We start from the raw sequence: 17879 nt of genomic DNA, 5'->3' as shown, positions 1-17879 counted from the left end.
TTTTCTTCAACTTGAAGTTTCACCATTGCTGGATCATCAGGAAGAGTAACTCTTCCTGATGATCCAGCAATAGTGAAACTTCAAGTTAAAGAAAAAAGTTAGATAAGTGTTTTTTACTAATTTATTATTGCTCTGTTCTTTAAGAACATTGAGCTCTCAATTTGTAAAATACACTAACATAATTTACATATATATATATATATATATATATATATATATATATATATATATATATATATATATATATATATATATATATATATATATATATATATATATATATTAGATTTTAGAATATTTGATCTATATGATCATCTTTCACTCTTTTAATTTGGTTGTTATATTCTTTTCCAAAATAAATAAATTAAAGAAAAAAAAAACATTAAAGTTGCAGGTGAATCTCATTTAAGCACGTGTTTCATACGATTTTAATTTGTTTAAATATATAAAAAATTAAATCTACTTTAACAAAAAATTTTATTTTATAAAGTAATACTCATTTTGTATGGTTCAAGCGTAACCATTATACCCAGAACAAAACTTTGCCATTATACGAGCACAAACGTAGCCATTAGCAACCGTTATAGTTCTCTAATTACAATTACATGTTTCAATGATTTTAAAACGTTAGAGAGCTTTATTGGAAATATAAAAAAAGCTGTAATAAAGTTACGTAAAAGTAAGTAAAAAAAAAAAATTTAATTATTTTTCAACTTTTCTTTCTTTTTTTAAATGGTATTATCTGTTCATAAGAATATAAAAAAGAGCAAAATTGTTTTTTTCCGAAATTACTTAAGCTTCTTAGCCCGCCGCTTTTAACCATGGTTTATACACCATTTTTGCTTTGCATATTGTTGCTACAATAATAGCTGCAATGTTGCTACAATGTTGCTACAACCGCTATAATCGTTCATTATAAAGGATAAAAACTAAAATGCTCATAAATTTTTTGAATTATTGGCATCCAATACAATTTTTTTGTTCATACTGCCTGCTTAATATGAATAAAAAAATTGGTTCCCATACCTAATAAAAGATATTTTTATTGCGTTGAAATCCACTAATTATTTGTGTAACAATCCACGCATTTTTTTTTTTAATTTAGTCTACCAGATTAGAAATGAAAACCTACGAAAACTACGCACATGTTTTGTTGCCGTTTTTTTTTTTTTTTTTTTTTTGTGTGTGTGTCTAGTTAAATTGATTTTAATAATAAAAAAATTTGTTGTAACTTTAGGGAGGCGCTGGATATGTTGCAAACTCCTAAATAAATCTGATCAGCCCTTTTTTGTATATAAAATTATTTTATTATAGTTTAAGCTTTGTAATAACAATACGTTTATAACTTTACGTTAAAATTTTAAGGTACTAATTTGTCTATTCATATTGTTATATTATCATTGTAAAATAGTTATCTTTTTTTTAAACATTTTGATGTAATAATTGATTATGTTATTAATATATTTTTATTATTACAGTTTTAAAAGACTTTTTTTTATAAATACCACGTTGTCGTTTTCTTTTTATTTGAGATGTAAAAACGAAGGAACGAAAATGTAGAGCAGCTGGCAACTCCAATGTGTTTAACATACAATTTATAGAGAAAATAAAAACCGTTCTTTTCGCTTTTTTCTTTTCTGGATTTTTTTATTTTGAAAACATTTCTTCTTGTATTGTTTTTGAACTAGGTCAAAAAATGATAGGGGATCATGATAGGGGATGACAATCCTTTAAAAATTTTTGTGAATCATTGATTTAACTTTATCTTAAATATAGAATTTATTTGAGAGACACAGTGAGTTTTTTTTTTTTTTATTAATAACCAGATGTCACAGGATAAACTTCATTACAAAAAAATGTTTTGAAAATGTTTTTCTTGTTTTTTTACAAGAAAATTTTTTAAAAATCAACAACCTGTTTAAATCAAGGTAAGCTTATTTTATACATTTCTCTTATTTTATCTTTTTTTATCTGATTATGTTATTAAAAAAAATTAAACAACAAATTTTTTCTATCACTTTTATTATTTATGTAATAAATACATTTGATAAATTTTACTATAAAAATACTAGATTACTATAAAAATAACTTGTTGTGCAAAATAAAATATAAAAATTACAGTAAAATTTAAAATTTTTATCATTGATCTAATTATGAAATAAAATAGGACAGAAATGCATAAACAAAATAAAAAAAGGAAAAAAAAAGCAAATATCATTTTTGTTTTAAAAAACATTTTTTACGTTTAACACGGTTTTTAACGTTTTTGGTTTTTAAGTGTCAATATTTTTTACATAGACACACTAACCAACTTGGTCGTTCAAAACAACTAAAATGAGGTTTTATGAATATAAATTACAAAAGAACGTTATCTTTTGTTAATTTTTACAAAGCGTGGAAAAGAATTTTCTATTGTTTTGCAGAGAAGAAATCAATTAATAACCTGATTTTATAGGCGTGGTGTTAAGGTTTTCGCCAAAAATGAAAAAAGTACAAAAAATATTTCAATTTACAAAAACCAATAAAATTGTTACGTTATACCTTTTTTCTGATGATCTCTGATTGTACAAGCAAAATCTGCGTTTTAAGTAAAATTTCAAATGATAAGTAATTTTTAAAATTTATTTAACCTCTCTCTTCAAAATTAAAGTAATTGAGTTAAAGTCGGAAGGTGAACGTTCTAAATGTTTTCATTAAATATTTTCATTAAATGGTTTTCGAGTAACTAACAAGAAAGCAGCATCGTGTAAACCGTCCAATGTAATTATATAACCAATGTATTATGTAATCAGTATTATTTTACATACTTCCCCAATGGAAAAAGAAAAACTGTAAAACAGGTTGTTTAAACAATTTTTTTTTTTTTAGTATGATATATATACAAGAGTCAATAGTTATTTTAATCATTGTAACAATTTTACACTTTGCTGATGGATTTTGTCAGATTCATTGCAACTGTATCGAAGGAAATTTTTCTGTTTGTTACGCACATGGTGCTACGCATGCAAATAGTTCAAACGAAACCAAGCCTATCAATATTCCGGTAAATTTAGAACACCTGTAAGTGTTTGTTTGTATTGGTACTTGATTTATTTAGAATTTTTATAAATTAGTCGGTGCCGAATTTTTTTGTAATTTTCTGCAAGTAAATTTAAAATAAACTCTTTATTCTATTTAACTAATTTACCCAACTTACTTACAAAGTACTTTCAAACTGCTTGCACGTGTGCTTGTATGTTTTCAACAAAATGAGACAATATGTTTAAATGAGACAACGTTGTTTAAAGTTAAGTAACTATTGTGGAGGTAATGTTTACGTTTTTTATAATTTGGATAACAGCAACATATTTTGGAGGACTTTAAAACATATTAAACTTTTTTAAAAAGCAAAAAAAAAAATTGATTCGTATAAGTTATTATTATTAATTTAAATATACATATTTTGTTTAATACACATAGGATTTTTTCCCGTACATTTAAATATACGTAGGGTTTTTTCTCGTACATATTATGGGTACATGATATGAATGGGAAAACACCCTATTATAAGCAACAAGGGTCGGTTTGATCTTAATGAATAACACAGCATTGAAATGTTTAACTTAACTGACCAAATGTTTGACCACTCTTATACCAAGCTTAGACAGTCCTGTATATCAGAGATTAAACTGCGAAAAGGTTTTAGATAAAAGTTTAGTATCATTGGCAAACATCTTAGAAGTTTCTGTAAGTTAAGTAAGATTATTTGTGTAAAAAATGAAGAGTTTTGGGCTTAGAACAGGACCTTAAGTTACACTACTGATAACATCAACCCAAACATAGCTGGTATTATTAATTGAAAAGCGTTGCTTTCTGCCTCTAAAAAGTAATTAGTTTATTTTAGGAACTTGCCATTTATTCAATCAATCTTGATTTAATCCAATCTTAAAGGTAAACATTTGCAAACAGTACGATAGTTAGAAATTAGTAAATTAAAGATTTGTGGTTTTATGTAGAAATAAAATATCCTAGTCAATTAATGCAATAAAGTTTGATATTGATTAGTAACTTTATTGCATTAATTGACTAGGATATTTGTCTTTGTTGTAACTTAACAATTGAGATTTAATTTTGGGAAACGGTTATTAACCGTTTGACTCACCAAGTGGTACTAGAGTGACCTTTGTGTTATTACCTAGTATAATATTTGAAGACAAGTTTAAAATCAAATTACTGTTGTTTGTAAATAACAAGTCCAACATATTATTTCAGAAACTATAGGATGTCTAGAAAGTAAGATATATTCTTGAGTGAAGAGACTGTTCTGGTAAATATTACAAAAATCATACTCAGTAAAACTGATTGAGGTGAAAGATTTTCTACTATCATTAGACCACTTTATTTTTGAGAGATTAAAACCACCGACAATCAAACAGGCATAGGACTTCCTAATTGAGCCCATAAGAGTAAAAGTGGACCAAGTCCATATTTCTATATTGTTAGAAATAAGCGTTCTTAGTGTTTGCATATATTATAAATCAGCCATATGTAATATTATTGATGTCTAGTATCATTTTAAATCTTTTTTCTTAGACAACAAGATATGTGAAATGCACAAATAAATTTTTGAATAATTATTAATAATATAATAATAGTTATGGACTTGGTCCATTTTTTCTCTAAACATAATCAACAAGTCGCTAAATCATTTTAGTGTAAAATCATGAACAAATTTCATATTATTCGTTTACAATAGCAATTCAAATTAAGACAAGTAGTACAAATTCATACTATGTTCTAAAAAAACACAATTACTATTTACTAATTATCGGCAAAAATAGTCCTCATTATTACAAACAGTACAATAAAAACCACACGAATTTACTGATCATCATCGCCGCTGTCATCGAGCAGTTCATCTTCTAGTACATCCTTGATGTGACCGCTGTGTTCCAACTTTTGATAGAAGTCATGATAGATGGGAGGAATATACTTTAACAGTTTCATTAGATCTGAGTATTTTTCTTTGCTCAGTTTTGTTGCTCCACAGTACAGTGGAGCCAAACTCACTTCACTAATATTCGTTTGACGTCCGCGTTTCGCTAGCGAAATGAAACTGAATGATGCGTCATCATCTAAAGAGTATTTAAAGAACAGTTTGTATGGCTCGTTCTTTCTAAGTTGCAGCCATTGCATATCCAGCCAGTTGATCTTCTGATCACTCTCATCCACTTTACGATTTGTAATTAATTTCAATAAGGGCTCCACACTCTTGAAATTATCAGTGCTTAATCTTGCAACACTGAAGCGCTTCTTCATAGAGCAGTTCTCGATCAATTTGTACCACTGTGTTCTGGCACAAAGATCTCTGTGGATTTTGGTTTTGCTCTCTCAATTATACCAAAATCTACATCGTTAGGCAAATAAAAATGCCCAGAGACCATAAACTTATGATTCACCAGTTCAATACTTGTCGTCTGCGTCAAATGCATCCATAACAGTGTAATTTTTATATTTCGATTTTGGCCGCCGCACGAGTCGCTGAAAGCTGTAATAGACGTAATATCACTATTTGCCAGATTTTGAAAATATGCCAATAAGCATGAACCGATCTCACCTGCACCTCGTGAGGCTGTTCCCTCATGCCATACATTTATCACTGCATTGTCATTTTTAAGGTCATGAATGCCTAGATTATACACTGATAATTGCCGGCAATAATAAACTTCATTGGTTGTAAGGCAAGGCAATGACATGACCTTTTGCAGGTCAAAACAAAAAGATGCATGTTTATTGTCTTCATTTTCCTTTTCTAGTTTTAAGGATTAACGCGCCTTCTCTGCTTTGCGCAAATGAATCTCATGCGCTGCTTTTAGTTGAGATTTTAGTGGTCAGTTTTTTCTATTTCAATGTCTGTTTTAAAAATGTCACATTTCTTGCACGTATCTTTTAGTGGCTGATGGAACGTCAAGTTAAATTCATGATTAAAAATGTCCCGAAATTTCCACTCTTTTTGGGGTTCGACTGAATCCTGTATGCATTTTTCTCTATACATGTCGTACATAGTGGATACCGTCAAATGAGCAGGTAGAAAGCGGCGAGATGCACTGTGACTTCTAGTATAGTGACTTTCGTATGTGGGAAACATGCGAATATGATCTTTAATGCGAGTGATGTGTTCCTCATGAATGCGTTGTGTCTTGCGATCATATTTTCCTCGTCCATCTTTGCCTGACACACCACCATTCTCCCGTTGGTTGACTAACGCACGATTTAGTCGACCGCTGCTAATGTCAAATATCGCTAAGAAGTATGGTTTGCAAACAGTAACGGGCTTATTATCTGCAAACACAGAGTATACTCGTGCAAAATCCTTTGCATGTTTTTTTTCATTTTTCGTAATTTTGTTTTTTCTTACTCTTGGTCGTCTACGTTCTACTGTTGATTGTTTCACGCAGCCAGCAAGAAACAGATTTTGTGCATCAAAATCTCCCAATTTCCAGAAATTTTCAAACAGAGTTTTAGTCTGCTCCAAAGTCAAATTTTCAGCACATTATTTTTTAAACTGTGATTTATTAAATAATGTTCGTTTAATTTCTTAGCTTTTTGTAACGTTCCGCCATGCTTTACATATTCGCTACCTGTATTTCGTAAGCGCTAAATCACATTTTTCTTCCAGTTCGTTACACAACGTTTTCGTTTTCGAGGGCGTTGATCGGTTACAATCGGAGATTCAGTTGTTACAATCGGAGATTCAGTTGTTACAATCGGAGATTCAGTTGTTACAATCGGAGATTCAACTGCTACAATCGGTGAATTATCGGCTACAATCGGAGATTCAGCTGCTAATGTAGAACGTTCTGTCTGTATATCTGCTGCTAAGTTAGGATCTGCAATTGTTGTATCTGTAGCTAGAGATCTCTGAACTTTCTTGCACTTTATCAATGCCAGTGACACCATGTGGGCGGCTCGTGAATGCATGTTTACACTATTCTACAATAAATATTTTTTAAATATTACATACATTCAGAATATTATTAGAAAGAATAATGTACATGTACACAACATGCATGCAAGTGCTCCCCTAGCTAGATGTTATTAAAGCCACAAAATAGACCTTTCTAAAGAGGCTGTAACTTTGGTAGTGACAGACCATTATATCTACTGTCTAACAAATCAATATTTATATTCCTGATAAGAGCAATTGAATAAATCTTATATTATCGCTCACCAAACTATTTCAGTTTTGTCACTTTATAAAGTGTGAAAGTGCTGTATACTTCACTATATTAATATAAAACCATAATCAGATATTCATTTAAAGCATCTTACCTGTACAAAGGTTATTCTTGTTCTAATATAATAATAATAATTCTAAGAAAATGTGTAGTTTATGTGGTCTTGAATCTTGATTTCTTACATTAAAGCACTATCAATGGACTTGGTCCACTATTACTCTCTATACCTGGTGATTTGTTGTTAGAGTAAAAATGTGCTGTCCTCTGTTGAATAAGAAATAAATGTGTTATGGACTAGGTTCATTTTTGCTCTAAAAATATAGCAAATTTTTAGCAGTTTTACATACATAAGGGTCATTTGAAAAAAATTTGACTTGGTCCACTTTTACTCTCATAGGCTCAATTAAGCTACAAGCTAATTTAAAGGGTTTAGCAACATATTGTATATAATTAGCATCATTTGGTTTAATATGTTATTATGTATTATTATAAAATTAGCATCATTTGGTCAATATATTATTATATCTCTATATTCACCCAATAAGTATATGTTTATTGTTATTTTTTACAGACAACAATTTTCCCTTAATACTATTAAAGATAAAAATAATATAACATAGGAATAAAATAACAATAAAAATAAATTTATATAAAATATTTATTTATAAATTTATTAAAATGCGTTTTAAAAATGCATTTTTAAACAAAAATAAATATATTTTATATATGTTAGAAATACGTTAGAAAATTTAAATGCTATGTAAAAAATATCGTTTTCCTCAATTTTCAAACAACAACATTTCTTTTTGAAATTTTTTGTTATTTAAAATATTTTGATATCGATGATAAGAATTAAGGGATTTCAGCTTAGAAAAAAATTGAAAAAGATAAGGTATGCAGTAATCATGTATCTGACTTTCGTTTAAAAAAAAATGTTAAACATTTATTATTGTTAAACATTGTTAAGTTAAACTTTTCTTACAAAACACTTTTTAGAGTAAAAGAGACTTTTTTAAGTAAGACTTTCAATTTTCAAGTTTTAAGTATTTATTCTACTAATAATGGCTCCTGATTTATCGTAATGCAAATATCTACACAAAACCAATATCTCTGGTACTAGGTTTTAGTTAAAACAATAATTTGTGTCTACAACATCTCATTTGTATAATAGTGATTTGTACAACATCTTATTTTTTCAATGATTTATATGCACACTTTTCTATTTGTACATTATTTTTGTGTGTAAAGTGCTGTACAGTGCATCATTAGGGCCACACAATCTTAAAAAATCAACCCGTTTACACAGTGACCAATACTGACGTTTTAACAACTATAATTATAACCATTACTTTTATAGATAAAAGATAAAACTTTGATTATTCATTTATAATATATGTTTTAAAATTTATTTTAGTTCAAATCAACCCCCTTGTGAGTTTAATCTGAATACTAATATATCAGCATTGGCTCCATTTGTGACAGAATGTGGAAACTCTAAAGCTGATTTTTTAATTTTAAAAACATGGTTTCCTCATTTGACTTCATTAAAAAAGATAAACAACGCAGAAGAATGTGTTTATAAGTTATTTAACAAAACAATGGTCAACAACTGCAGTACAGGCTGCATTGAATCTGCTGACTTTTTGCTCTTGTGTTTATGCAAAATTTGCATACCTTCTTCAACTGCTAAAATAGAAAACTTTTACAAAAATAAAACAAACAGTTCTGATAAATCCGTAATGCAACTTAAATGGGGTTTTCCATTAGTTATTACAACAGCTTCACTTAGTATTTTAGCCATATTAATTAATTTGATATTTCTTTTACGAATTTGTTTATATAAACCAGTAAACCTGATAAATACTCTTGGTTTTTTTCTGATGATATTTAGCATATTTTTGGCAAGCTACGGGATAATAATGGCCGCTTATTTGTATAAAGGATGGAATTCAGAAACGCATTTTTGTCAAGGTTTAACCTCATTAAAGTTTTTTTCACTTGGTGCATGTATATGTTCACTTGTGATGCTTTCTTTCCATTTTTCTCTTCGGCAATCCAGCACTGAAACAGGTGAAAGAGATGCTGTATTTAAAGGTGTCGTCTTCGTTTTAGAAGGAGTCATGCTTTCAGGAGTTTTTTCAATTATGAGCTGGGTCAAAATGGATGATTGGGATTTTCTTTGTTGCATAATTACACCAACATCGAATATGGATAAAGTCTTAATGCTTGTCGAAACCTCTTACTACGCTATTTTATTTTTGGTTGTTGCAAAATATCTTTTTCATTTATTTCGTCGGAAAAAAAATGACTGCCCGTTTTTCATGGAACATTATTATGAAGTAGAAAGTTCTTTGTTTGCATTGATATTTTTTAGTTTCTTTATTTGGGTGGCTGGATACACTGTGACCTTGCCATTTTTTAACTTGTTTTCGTTAAAACTTACTGCAATAATACGGGTATGCGTATTGATGGTACCTTTAAATTTGCACACACTGATTTTTAATTTAACTACTTCTTGCAAAGAAAAAAATTTAAAAATCACCAAATCTGTTTACGGAGAAAACGATGCTTTAACAGAATGCGAATGTTTTGGTACCGGAACCTGTCAATCATGTAAATCAAACTATTCAATTGATTTAAAACTTGATGATAATATTTCTAATCAAGAAACAATGCTACTAAGTACAGAATGTTTATCAAACAATGCACCTTTGCAGGAGGAAGTACAAAGTAACCAATTGATTAACAAAAAAAACAATTTTGTGTCACCAAAGTTAGTCTGTAGGTCACCAACCGCCCGCAGATTTTTCAGCGAATCAAAAAATTGTACTATCACAAATGATTTTAAAACCGAAACAATTTTATTGCAAGAGAAAGACGAAAATAATTCATGTGTATCTGATAACATAAAACCCCAAAAACCAACATTTTTAGATCTCAACGAAGTAAAAACTACAGATCTAGTTTTGATGCCTGTTGCAAAATTAAACAGCCCTAGAGGGAAACCTACTGATTTTCCATCATTTATTTCTATTGACGATACCACTCCCGATCGTGCTATGAAAATGTGTTTTGATGGTACAAAATCTAAATTTGAAAGGAAGTCTATTGTAAAAGATTCACCCACTTCTTAACCAGTTCTCAAACGACGATTGAATTAGATTAGAAAGAGAAATTTCTAGAGAACTAGACTAGAAAGAGAAATTTATAGAGAACTAGAAAACAATTGCTTAAACTATAAATACGGATTTAACGTAGCATTAAGAAAAGTGCAATTTTGTTATACTAGACCAGCTTTAAAAATCATTGTAATAACAATTATACAATAACAAAAATAACTAATTGCAAGCAAAGAAAACATGTTGAACGACGTTACGACCATAAACTGAAATAGGGACAAAACTATTGTTTAGTTAATTTATATAAAAATTTAAGAATTTTTTCATGAGGGAATTTTCCTTTTTAAACTAAATCTATATACTCCTGACAAATATATAACTATTTTTTTATTTTTTTAACACACAATAAACTAATAGTGGAAATAGACAAATGAAAAAAAAAATTTCAAATTTAAGGTAGTTAAGATATTTAAACAACTTACAAAATATAGCTTATTGTTGCCTGGTGATGTGGATTTATTAATTATGTTTCAAGAATCCTGGTTTCACTAATACTGAGCGCACAATACAGGGTGTGTGTCAATACCTACCTGAAGTGTACAGATGCGTTTTATTTTCACTGCTTTTAATTAGAAAACTGTTATTCCTGGTGCAAAGTAATTAGAAATTTTTTTAAGTTACTAAATAATAAATAAACATGGTGACGTTGAGCGTTTTCACTAAATAGTAGACAGCAGTGCGTGAAAATCCTAGGTTTGCCTAAAACAATGCAACAACTTATTTTTAATCATAGCAATCTGTTTGAGTTATTTAGTAAATTTTTTGAGATCACTTGTGTTTTATTTTATATTTCGAGATCTTCTGTATTTATAATACGGTTTTATTTTACAAGATTTTTTATTCGTTTTTTTTTAAATTTTTTTTGTTTAACCTGTTTTGCATAGAAAAATACAGTAGAATTTAAAAAGAGATTTGAGAAAGCTTGAGAAAAACAGTAAGGGGTAAATCCAGTTTTATAAATAATCATTTCAGGCAAGTACTTTCTATTGCCAATAGAAAACTCGAGCATTAAACACCAATAGTACTGGTATTTAATGCTCGTTATTTTCTGAGATTTATATAAGTATTTTCACTCTTGCATTAAATTAAAAGGTCAAACATCAGTGACAGATCCAGGAATTTTTGGTGTTGGTGTCGTTTGAAGGGGTGTGTGAGGGGGAATTTTGAAAAGTTTTGTATTTTTTATCACATTTGTGTTTCTTAAAAAAAAAAAGGTCTTCCATTTCTAAGATATTTTAGGACTTTCAGATTCTGGGGTGGGGTGGGGGTAGGGGGAATACATCATACCTTCTCACTCTCATCCTCCTGGATCCATCACGGATAAATACTTACAAAGCTGCAAATCATTTTTTGAATTGTCGGTATCAAAAGTGCAGTGATTATATTTAGTAGAGTTTGTTAGTATATACGAAGTTTATAGGCCTTCAGGGTAAAGTTTTTATAAACTGATGTTGGTCTTTGTTTGTCAATGAGACAAGAGTAAGGATGGCTCTTTTACTTATTTTGATGAAAAAATGCGAATTACTTTCAAGCGTAAATTACTTTATATAACTCATATTATAATATATAATTTGTTTACATTTAAATGCTATTCTTTTTTTTTTTTTTTTTTTTTTACATAAAAATTAAATTTAATATTAATATTTAATTTCATGCAAAAGTTTTATAGTATACTTAAGTTTACTTTTTTAAATGCGTAACTGTTACTTGAAAGAGTAATTTATTTTTACAAGTAAAAGTAAAAACTGGTTACATTCGGGAGGCTGAATAAGCGCGAATTTCATAAGTACGAACTGGCATTAGTGCGAAGCGTTGCAAAAACTGGCATAAGTGGCACAAATTGGCACAAGTGCACCAAACAAATTTGCAAATATTCGCATACGTGCGATCTCGCATATGTGCGATCTCGCATACGTGCGAAGCTAATTATTTTTAATTAACTTTTTTGTCGGGAGGTTGATAAAAGTTTACCGTTAAGAGGTTCGGCATATCTGTGGCTATGCTGATGCTTTTTGCTTCTTTTATTCAGCCTTGGTCGCTGTTAACAGCCGATCTAACAGAAACAAAAATTATTTATTTTTCGTGGATTTATTAATAACTACTCATAAAACTGTTGTCTGGAATGAACTAACTTCAATTATGCCTCACCAGACAACAATTATTTCAGTTAGTCATTTCCAAAAATAACTTTCATTTTGGTTTTTCATTGATTTATAACAACAACCCCGCTGAATAAAAGAAGCCAAATTACAAAACTTAGAATAAAATTGCAAAACGCAGAGCCGTTTCTAAAGCAAGAACAATAAACCAGACAGTCTTTTAAAACTAATTAAAAATTAAATTTTCACACTTTTAAATAACTGATGTAAATAACATCAAGGAAATAAATTTAAAATTAAAAAAAAAATTAATTCAAAAAATATTAATAATTTTTGATTACCACAACAGCCGCTTAGTTTAATGAATTTAATATAGCGAATTTAGTAAGGTAGTTTAAAAAAAAATTCACTTATTAATTTAAAATTACATGATTGTTAAGAAAAGTGTTCTGTGTTGGTCGATTGTTAAGAAAAGTGTTCCGTATACTCATCAAGTTAATTTTTTTTCAGTAAATTTTTGTTATTTTATAGTGATGTGCCATCGGCAAAGGCCGATTAAGGCTAATTATAAAGTTTAATGTATGTATATAAAGGTAATATCTTAATATTAGGTATGCATCTGGCATATATATATATGCACCTGTTTAGGTATGCATCTGGCATATATATATATGCACCTGTTTAGTTTGGCTTAATAGTCAATACCGATACATCGGCCAATGCCGATTAATCAACCGATGCCATCGGCCGATTAATCGGCCAATGGTTTAGCCAATTAATCGGTTGCTGGTTACTAATAGCATAGGCTAATAGGTCGAATCACTTCTGATGAATAGGAAAATATTAAATATGTAATTTAAACCCTTAATATTATTATAATACCCTTAAATAAACACATTAAACCTATTATTAGCCACTATCGGCATTAGCCGATGGCACATCACTATTATTCTATTTACTTTAAGTTTTAAAAAGTTAAAAATAAAAAAATAAACAAAAATGCAAATCGCAATATTTAAACAACCAGGTTCCAATCATATATTAAAAATCAGGCCCGTAGCAAACTTTTCGTTTTTGTTTGAGAATTTAACTATGTAACGACGCGGAGCAAATTCCAAACATGTTTCATATGTTCATGTTTCATATGTTCATGTTTTTGTAAAATAATAGCTTTGCAAAAATATATCGGTAATCAGAGTCAATAAACCACTCAAATGTTTACCGGTTTTTGCATCTATTTAAAACAAACATGACATCCATTTAAAACAACCATAAAATTTATTTAAAACAGATTAATATCATATTAATTTATTTTAATTTAATGTAATTCATTTTAATTTTAAACGGATGCAAAACCCGGTATATGTGTGTACGCCTTACTTAGAAAATACACTGTTGATTGATGTTGAGTATTCTATAAAAAAAAAAAAAAAAAATAGGGGAATGGTGTCACAGCAATTATCCGAGCAACGAGATATTAAAGAAAAAGAAGTAATATTGTCCAATCGGAGATTGGATTAACGGCCTTTCCGAATATGAAGAAAGCGCCTTATCCAAAGTAGCTAAACGCGTAGTTACTGATTCAGAGAAAATAAATATTATTATATAATAAAAAGGTGTTAATCATCATGGATTTTTTAAATGAACGTTATGGTTGTTTTACCAATAAGATAAGGCCATGTAAAAAATGTGTACCTAAACGGTATGGAACAGTTGAAGCCTAATAAATATGTATACATATGTGTATGCCTTACCGGGTTTTTCATCTATTTAAAACAAATATGGCATTCATTTAAAATTAAAATAAACTCCATTAAATTAAAATAAATTAATATAACATTAATAAAAAATAAATTTAAATAAATGAATATATAAATAAAACCTTTTTTTTTGAATAATTAATATTATAAATATAATAAAGAATAAACCTTTTTTTTGAACAACCTTTTTTTAGAATGTTGAGATTGCGTATGCAAGGTATCTTCGTTAGCCTGGCTTTCCACGTTCTTTTCCAATTCAATGTTCCCTGCCTAACAATCTATTTCCAGGTCACACACCAACTGAATTGGTCGCTCAATCACATAACCGTTTCCTAATCGGATTTTAAAACCATGTGTAACTCCGTCCTTCCCTTTAATTTCGCTTTCAATTCGTCCTATATTGAGAAGTGCCTTGTCTTTCACATCATCTTTTATCAGCACTATGCTTCCGACACCTGGTAATTTCACATTGCTTTTCTTTTTTCCTTGCTTGTTGTCGTTCTTCCATCGCGTGTACGTATTCGTTCATCCATTTTTTTCTCAGGTAATCCTTACAAATTTTCACTTACTTAACTCTCCTTATTGTCCAATCTCCTTTTGTTATTAAATCAATATCTTCTTCAAGCAAGATTGCAGGTTTTCCTCTCATTAAAACGTTCAGTGTCAACACTATATTGTCGAACTGGTCACCTTGGTAACAAAGTGGTCTGTTGTTCATAGAGCACTCCACATCCAACAACACTTCCTCTAATTCATTAAAGCTTAGCATTCCTTTCCCATTTTTGATAAACTCTTCTTCATTATTCCGATTAATCTTTCAAATAAACCTCTCCACCAAGGCGCTCTTGATAGATTAAATCTCCACTTTATGGCTTGAGTACCAAGATAGTTTGCGAGATTTTCGTCCTTATTAAGTGTAAGTAACCACTTTCCCATTGTTACAAACGTTTGCGCATTATCACTGATCATCATCTGAGGTAGTCCTTTCCTTGCAACAAACTCTTTTGAAATCTTCTGAAATTCTCCAGCTGATAGATCATGACAAAGTTTAAGGTAAACGGCTCTTGTACTAGCGCATGTAAACAGTGCAACATAACATTTTCCTACCGACTTTTCTGGCGCTTTATATTTTGGAGGACCGGCAAAATCGACACCGGTAACCGTAAACGTTTCATCATCTTCAGTTTTAAAGTGTGGTAACATTGCTCTTGTTGGTAGTAACAGCGGTTTCACTCTGTATCTCTTACACAAATTGCATCCACGAATGACCTTTATTACGGCAACTCTCAAATTTGGAATCCAAAATCTTTCTCTTATGCTACCCATGGTATCTCCTACGCCTCCATGTAGCTTTTTCTTGTGATGATGCTCGATAATTTGTAGAATTAGTTGGAATCCTTTTGGTAGAAATATAGGATATACCCGGAGATTCTTCCGTGACATCTCCACAACTGATTTTCATCCTGGTTAAGTTCCACATCGGATTTTAGTACAACAACTTCTTGAAGTAGCTTAACATTCGCCAATTCTGCTTCAACCATCTCTTCAGTTTTTATTGGTCCTACTATTTTTTCTTTATTACGACAATTATAAATGAACCTTTTTATAGAAGATGATATCCTTAAAATCTTCCAATACTTATGTTTACTCCACAGTTCTTCGAGTATAGGACGCCCTTTTATTTCTTCTGTTACCATACCGACATTCTCTTTTACACCAATACTTTGACAGGATGCGTACGGCGTTTCGACTATTTCCGGTTGGGTTGGTCAATTTTCTTTATGTCTCTTTATACTGGACCATTGAACCACAAGCTTGAGAGCTTCTCCGGACTCACTCCTCTTGCTCCAAGATCACTTGGGTTTTCTTTTGTCGGGACGTAGAGCCATTTTACATCTCCATTCAATAAGATCTTATTAACTCGGTTTCTAAAAAACTGTGATCAACTGCCCCTTTCTTTTAACCAATAAAGTACTGTAGTACTGTTAACTCAATTATATAGTTCAATAACCTTACACTTGATTAACGTCTTCCTAACGTGATTCATCAACTTGCTCAGGGTATGCGCTGCTACGAGTTCCAGTCTTGGAATACTAAAATCCCTTGGTGCAATTCGTGCTTTTGCTACAAGTTTTGCTTGTTTTCGAATTTTGATGGCTTATTGCAGCGTAGATGCATGCACATATTGCCGATTTACTTGCATCTGAGAATCCGTAAAGCTCTACTTCAACAATTCTTCCGGCCACAACGCTCCGCGAAATTGAAATAGTTCTTTAGTTGCTTATTGCCTTGATCCAGTTTTGCCATTCTTCCGAAAGTTCGTTCGGAATTTGTTGATCCCATCCGAGTTTTAATAAACAAAGCTGACTGTATAATATTTTGCACTAAATCCTAATAAGTCAAAAACAATGTTAATAGCGGATAGCATTTTCCTTTTTGTTATTACTTCCTTATTTCCATTATTGATGCAAGCAGAAAAGTCAATTGATAGTTGATCTGTTTCCTTGTTCCAAGGAATCCCAAGTATTTTTGTTGATTTGGCCTCAACGTCGCTTTCCAATTTGTTTACGTTGCTATGCCATTTATGCAGCTGGAATCCAACTTCTGTTAAGATTTGCGATGATTCATTTTTGAACCTGATAAGTTCTTTTTCCGTTTCTCCACCTGCTTGCAGATCATTGACATAAGTATCTTCTTCCAAAGCAAGCACTGTTTTTGGAAAAGTATCGTAGTATTTTGATATATGCTTTTTAATGGTAGCGCCGAGAATGCAAGGGCTTGAACTGGAACCAAAAATCACCCTTGTAAACCGTAACTCCTTTAATTCCATTTTCATTAAGTCTTTATACCAAATCAATCGTTGTGCGTCCCTATCCATTTCGTGAGTCCGTATTTGTAGAAATGCTTTCTTTATATCAGCTAAAACGCACAGTTTATTCATCCGATTTCGTATGAGAATGTCAAATATTAGAGGTTGCAGTGGTGGTCCCATTTCCAGACAATCGTTTAATGAAGGTGATTGAGCGTCTTTTCAAGCTGAACAATTATAAACAATTCGCATTTTTGTTCACTCAGCATTTTCTTTGATTATACCTTGATGAGGAATGTAGTGAATAATTTCTCCGGTAGATTTTACAGTACCATTTACAATATTCCCTCGTTGATCTGCTCCTTCATTATGTAATTATACTGCTCTAGTTTTTTAAGTTTTCCCAATCGAGTTGTTGTTCTTTTTAACCTTTTAATGGCCTGACCTTTTTTGTTTGGCAGTTTAACTGCATCCTTTTTCCAAGGTATTCTGGTTTTATAATATCCTTCGTTGGTTTGGTGCAGATTTTCGCTAAAGTCTTGGTGGAACATTGATTCACTGTTTGTGTTGGATAATCCAAGCACTTCTAAACCACACATTTGCTCGAGCTCCTCATGACCCGTATTCAATAAGAAACTTTTTTCAATACCAAAAATTAATTTTGTTCGTCCCCCACAAAGAGTCCATCCCAACATGGTTAATTCAGCTCTGGGATCTTTATCGGGATTTTTTTCCAGAACTATCGGTTCCGTAGTTTTTGTTCGCTGATAACCAGCAGCACCAAGTATCACGTGAAAAGGTTGCAATTCGTAACT

General features: G+C 30.5%; 1 protein-coding gene across 2 annotated transcripts; it reads left to right on the top strand.

The window, feature by feature from the left end:
* Positions 1-466: 466 nt before the first annotated feature.
* Positions 467-11252, top strand: LOC105844339 (uncharacterized). 2 transcript variants are annotated; one of them, XM_065799246.1, is made up of 3 exons: positions 467-679; positions 2869-3060; positions 8632-11252. In XM_065799246.1, exons 2-3 carry the CDS (start codon positions 2870-2872, stop codon positions 10349-10351), a joined length of 1911 nt encoding a protein of 636 aa, XP_065655318.1. In that variant the 5' UTR covers positions 467-679; position 2869; the 3' UTR covers positions 10352-11252. The 2 variants fall into 2 exon arrangements, with proteins under 2 accessions (XP_065655318.1, XP_065655317.1); XM_065799245.1 differs by lacking the exon at positions 467-679 and adding an exon at positions 1530-1928.
* Positions 11253-17879: the final 6627 nt, after the last annotated feature.

This window comes from Hydra vulgaris, chromosome 06, assembly GCF_038396675.1.
Source record: "Hydra vulgaris chromosome 06, alternate assembly HydraT2T_AEP".
NCBI lineage: Eukaryota > Metazoa > Cnidaria > Hydrozoa > Anthoathecata > Hydridae > Hydra > Hydra vulgaris.
The sequence above is the reverse complement of the archived record's forward strand: the minus strand, read 5'-3'. Positions and strand labels throughout refer to the sequence as shown.